This window comes from Bubalus kerabau, chromosome 3 (genome assembly GCF_029407905.1).
Source record: "Bubalus kerabau isolate K-KA32 ecotype Philippines breed swamp buffalo chromosome 3, PCC_UOA_SB_1v2, whole genome shotgun sequence".
NCBI lineage: Eukaryota > Metazoa > Chordata > Mammalia > Artiodactyla > Bovidae > Bubalus > Bubalus kerabau.
Window position 1 is genome coordinate 182198933 of NC_073626.1, and position 6000 is coordinate 182204932.

At 42.0% G+C, this 6000-nt stretch overlaps 1 protein-coding gene across 9 annotated transcripts in view; it reads right to left on the reverse strand.

The window, feature by feature from the left end:
- The window catches only part of SRRM1 (serine and arginine repetitive matrix 1), a 29138-nt gene extending 23660 nt beyond the window's left edge, over nucleotides 1-5478 (reverse strand). For 3 of the 9 annotated variants that reach the window (XM_055574111.1, XM_055574106.1, XM_055574105.1), the window contains exons 1-3: nucleotides 5193-5476; nucleotides 2468-2557; nucleotides 2035-2157 (exon numbers count right to left, since the gene is read on the reverse strand). In XM_055574111.1, the coding sequence (XP_055430086.1) occupies nucleotides 2035-2157; nucleotides 2468-2557; nucleotides 5193-5213 (234 nt within the window). In that variant the 5' untranslated portion in view covers nucleotides 5214-5476. Of the gene's footprint in view, nucleotides 1-1615; nucleotides 1746-2034; nucleotides 2158-2467; nucleotides 2558-5192 lie in introns of those variants that run through there. The other 6 variants (XM_055574112.1, XM_055574107.1, XM_055574110.1 and 3 more) reach the window with 4 other exon arrangements.
- Between the last annotated feature and the right edge of the window lie 522 nt (nucleotides 5479-6000).

The following is a 6000-nucleotide window of genomic DNA, read 5'->3' on the forward strand; positions in this document are numbered from 1 at the left end:
TTAAATTAGTATTTTTAAGTCTATCATAGGGGCTTAGATACATATATTCTTTACTATTTTAAAAATAGCTTTCCCTAGTAGTTTCTCAGCAATGTAATCTCTAGGACAGATTACCAAATTCTCTCTCTCACTCTACCCAAAAGCCATCAGAGCAGCCTGTTAATCCTTTGTGGATTTCATAAGTATTTTTAGACTATGGCTGTTAGTGGGCCTTACATTTATCGACTTTAAAAACCAACATGGAACATCCACAAATTCTTGCATTTACTAACAAGGAAAGTGCCTGCTTGTCTGGAAACTCTCCCTCATCGAGAAATAGAAAGTATATAAACTGTTCACTTCTAACACTGTAGATAGCTTTCTATAAAATATCTATTGTCCAGTTATGCATGCACTCTGTAACTTTTGAAGACTAAGCTGAATGTTTCACTTCTACATAAGGAAAATCTATTATAACAACACCTCAAGTTCTCAACTGTCCACAAAGGGCTAAGAGGTCATTATTTCTCAGAAATAACTGGGTTTTTAAATGCTAAATCTGTTGGTCAAGCAACAAGGTCCATATAACAAGCACAGCTCAATAGCACAAAGCAAGTACAGATTCCAGGTGTCTTCAGTTTCTTCTTGGAACCTTGGGGGTTTGGAATCGCCAAGTCCCCTGTAGAGAAAGATGTTCCCTTGGCTTGCTTCCGACTCCCTACTGCAACTCAACCACCTTGAGTTTAATGTTATATCATTTATCTAAATTGCAAAAGACGAACAAGCAATAATGAGTACACAACCACAAAAAAAGAAAAGATTGTTTAAAAAAGTTCTAAACTTTAATCTCATGCTCACTATAAGGGGAATACTACCAGATACTTAAGGTTTTTAAATGCACTAAAATACAAATCAGTAAAGCATTTCTCCAATAAAATCTATCTTTAATCATCATTTAAAAAACATTTTCCCATGTTCCTGGTTTTCTAAGTAAAATGCATACATTTTAAAAGAAACATGTTCTTAAAATTAAATACTATTTGCAAATATTCCAAACAAAATGTAATTACCAAATTATGTCTTAAAAATAGAAATACCTTATCAGTTGAAATGCCAACTGTTCTGTCAAAACACAAGGGCGAACTCTTTGGGAAAAGGATTAATGTAAAAGTAAATTCACATTGGTATATTTGCCAAAAGGTTATATGGTGCATCTTACTGTCCTTTGGGTGTCGTGGCATAACAGCAAACTATCTTATAATAAAATTTTTTTTAAACATCAATTCTATTGTCATCTCATAGCTCATGTATGAAGAAAGGAACAATTACATCAACTGGGTCTAACAATACTGTCAATTTATTTTAGTCTGAAGTTTAACTATAATGTAAACAAAAAATTCTGTGCCTAAAATATAATCGCTGACTAGCTGACATGCAGCTACAACTAAAAATTTTAGTTTCTTATTATTTTAAAAACAATATCCAATCAAATCAGAATTGCCCCTCATGCTTCACATAAAAGTCCATCTCATAATAGTATTTTTAAAGAGCAGTGTATAGATTTACCCATTGCTCTTTCCTGTTTGTATTTTTTGTTGTTGTTGTTGTTGATGTTCGGCCACTTTACACAACTCACCTCCAAACACACACTGCATCATCAAGGGAGTTGGGTCAGAGCGACATTGGGACACTCACTCTGCTGTGACCTAATAAGGTGATGGTGCTATACTTCAGACGCAAGGAATAACTTCCATTTTGGTTCAGGCCTTTTAAATCATAAATCACATTATCATTAGAAAATTGCTGTCAAAGTAACTTAACATGTAACAGCAAAATTACAAACAATAAGTTTGATTTTTCACCTGTGTATCTTTCAAAACTATGTACCTTCACTATACTTCCAGCCTTAATAGTTGTTTACAAAGTGAATTCTTTTCACAACAAACATTGTAAAATAACCCTCCTATATTTGTACTCCATAGAAAAATTCAGTTTCCATAGATTCACAAAATTATGTCACATATTCAGAAATAAGAGCCATCTGTATATTATTACCTTCACTTCCAGCTGGTTGAATATAAACTCAATCACAACATCATCTTCAAACCCAAGGATTTCCGTTACTCGTTTTGTTATCCAAGGCTTTATAACCTCCAAATTTACTTTGCTCATGTCCACCTGATAAAAGATGCAAGCAATTATTACTGAGTACAGCTTCACAATCCTGAAAGAAAGCTCACATAAGAATTTTATTTAACCAAGTTCCTTTGCTTATGATTCTTTAGTTTAGCAAGATACAATTTATTAAGAGCTCATTCTTATTTGCTTGTGCCAGTCTCCAAGTGTTTGCTATTGTTGCTAAACGATGGAAAATGTTTAATTATAAATGTTTTCCTAAGTAGTTATGTTACAGTCCAGCTCCAAAACAGCCAAAATGTTTGAATCAACTGTGCTATAAAAGTGCAGAACAGTTTAACCAGAAGAATACCTTTTTTTCTAGGCATTCTGCGAATTTCAGCTGCTTCAGTAGCTTCTTCTGTTTGTTGCTGAACCGATTATCCTGTTCTGCACTTGTTCCCTGTAGGAAGAGAAGCACATTTCAATTAAGAGCTCAAAGTTAAAATCCTATTTTTTATTTGCTAATGATGGCTATGACCTTTACAGTTTTGGAATAGGGTAATCAGGTAAACAGAAATATCATAGCTAATATTCACAGGTACAAAATGTATATTCTTTTCCCAACATAGCTAACATTTTGAAAATTTGACTGTATTTAAAAGTTGCAAAATACATGCTCACTGTAACAAGTCAAAAAACAATACACAGAATATAGCATAAACCTAACACCTCCCCCATAACCAAGTTACATTTGATGTATATCTTTTTCACCTCTTTCTATGCTAAGACATTTAAGGTTCTTCTTGGTTTGTTTTTTTAAATGAGAACACACTGAAATATAGTAAATATTAACATCCTTTTTGAATAAAACCATTAAGCTTCATCCTCTTCTGAAAGCCAGTACCATGCTTGCAAAATGATTGTGACAATGCATGTAAACAGCGGGAAAGGAAAAAGAACACCCTGAGACTATGTTGCGTTAGTCACAACATAGTTGGTCACAACTTTTAGAACTTGAGATGCATGAAAAACATAGGAGGTTTACTTTAATAAACTCAATTTCCGTGAAGAAACTGGAAAAATGAGAGCCTTCAAACACTACTTGGACCATCAAGTAATCACTACGAGTTTTGTCATTCCTAACGGCCCAATTAAATACAGAAATAGCTGGCTGTGCTATGAAAACTACCTAATGGTTCACAGAGTTGGCCACTGCCCCTTGGAAAGTGATCAAGAAAATTCTTTTAGGAAGGTAAAGAACGTGGATCAGAACCCCACCTCTGCCACTATGAAAGTCATATGTCCTCAAACTTACTAAACCTCTCCGAGAATATTTCCTTACTTGATAAAATCTATTCAATATATCGCAGGACTGTGTATATCAGAAATTATATACTTAAAGTAACTGGCAGATGGCAGTAGTCCAGCAAATGAAAGCTACTATTTCTATCTTACTACCTGAATGGCCGTGTACTAAAAGAATAACCTTCCTAAAATCTTTTAACTCAGCTCAAATCCAATCAATCCCTCTAAGGAACTGTGGGCAGTATATATTGTACCCTTTTCTTCTAGATTTTTACCAACACTAAAAGCAAACCTCGTTTTTAAATTTATCAACCATCTTGCTCTTTTCCTTTAAGAATTCCTTTCCATGAGAAATGAAAATATCAGAAGAATAGGCTCGTATTTTAAAATATTACATTAACACTACAGGAAATACTCAGGTTTTACTACAAAATACTTTGATAGAATTTGCAGTGTGAAAATTTGATAAACTCAACTGAAACTAACTAACTACAGTACTGTTTGCATAACCTAAAAACAGTCATATAACTGGCTGTGTTGAGTCAAACGCCTGGAATAACACTTCAACATTTAATGAAAAACTAACACATTTAAAGTCAATTTTAAAGAAATTTCAACCCTGGTTCTGAAGTGCCAAAAGCTTTCTTTACTCAAGTCCCGGTCTTACCCTCTTTTAACTTTTCCTTTAAACACACACACACACACACAAGCTGCATGCATATTTCATACTCCAGGGAGTGAAAAGAGCCAACCTATATTCTGACTTAGACCAACTGGTCTCTACACGGTCCGTTCAGCATTAAAAAGAACCTGCAAACTCTAGATCTCTTAATGTCACTTGCCAAACCAGGATCTAGATCTCGACTGGGTGCTCATTTCCTACAAAAGTGAAAAAGGGGATGAACAGGCTCCAACACGCGCTCGATAAATTATGGGCCCTGAGGGGTAATTTCGAGGCGGTAACGTCCCAGCTTGCAAGTGATGGGTCCGCAGACCCTTGAGAATCTAAAGGCACCTTTCCTAGAGCAGACTTTCAAAAGAGTAAAACAAACTGGAGAGGTGGGGGGACGGTGAGCGGGAAGGAGAGGAGCAGATCCATTCCATAACCCCGCCTTCATATACGCGCACTTTTTGTTGCGCTCTCTGCCCGCAGAGTCTCGGATTCAAACGTTCTAAACACAAATTATCCGCGTTCCCCTCCCTGAAGAGATATCAAATTGGGCGGGAGCTCCCGCGAACTCTGACCCGGAGCCTTCCCGAAGGCTTAGACCCGGGTTGGGGGCGGGGGTGGGGGGGTGGTTGGCGCCCGCTTTCTCAAGAAAAGCTGCTCAACGTCGCTTCCGGTCCACGTTCTCCTGAAGCGGTACCCCCAAACCCGTCCTCTCCAACACCCTTCTGCAGCCAGTCACCTCAGGATTTCCCTCCGGCCTCCCCCCAAGGACTTCCTCCTCGCGGGCCCACTAGGCCCCAGGGCCCGGCGGGACGCGAGGCTCGGTCTGCAGGCCCCGTCAGGCAGGCCGGGAGGCGAGGTATCGCTCCTTGCCATTCCCGCCGCCATTTTCCGGCGACCGTCGTCGCCGCCGCGTAGGGGGGACGATTCCGGAGGAGGAGACTGCGCAGGGGCGCACCGGTCCCCGCCGCAGGGCAGGGGGGAACGTCCGTTGCCACCGAGGATCCTCAGGATCTTCGAAGCCTCTGCTCGCCGGCTACCCCGTCCTAAGCTTAGGCGTCCTGCCGGGCTTTGCGGATAACCCCCCCACCGCACCCCAGGTCCCCGCGTTCCTACTTACGCGGAAGAATCCCGCGTCCATCTTGCTGCCTCGCTCGGAGATCGCTCCCTATCCCAAGGTGCACCGCGCCGCCGCGACGGAGGGCGGGACCGGCAGGGAAAGCCGAGCGCCGGGACGCAGCGCGCGGCGCTCCACCCGCCCCTCCAGCCGACACGAGGCTGCGCCTGCTCAGTATGGTGAGCGCCCGTCACACTTGCGCACGCGCGTTTTGTAAGGCGGAGGGGTTGCTACCAGGCTCTGGATCTCTCCATTGGCTGGCCCGTGAGGAGAGCTTCGCGATCTCAGCCAATGGGAGCGTGCGAGAGTCACTGGTTCGCCCTGCCCTGCGAATCCTTTTGTGGTGCTTAAGTAGCCCCGTTTGCCGAGAGTGAATTGACCCATCCTTCTACCCGTAGTGGGGGAGGTCTCCCGCCTTGGGGGTTCCATGGAGCGTTTCAAGAAAAAGACTGTTACCTCAGAGTGACGCTAGCGAGGCCGCCGTTGCGCAGAGGAAAAGCCTACGGCCTCCCCTGTCGTTATGAAAGTTGTGATTGTGTTGGTTTTACGAGCTTGCCAGTTACTGACTTCGGCCCTGAAGTAACCAAGCTACGTAGTATCAGTGAAGTTTGCATTCTAGCCCCGCTCCCTCGGCTTGCTCCCGTTTCCGTACAACTCCTTAGCTTTAGGGAGAAGCTGGAACTGTCCTTTAGATGAGTTTCGATTTCGGCTGCCCGGTCCCCACGCTTACGGGCAGGAAGCTGAGGAAAGCTGTGGCCCTGGGGCCTGACGGAGAAGCGGCCGTCTCCAGACCGGAGGCCAGGGCGTCGAC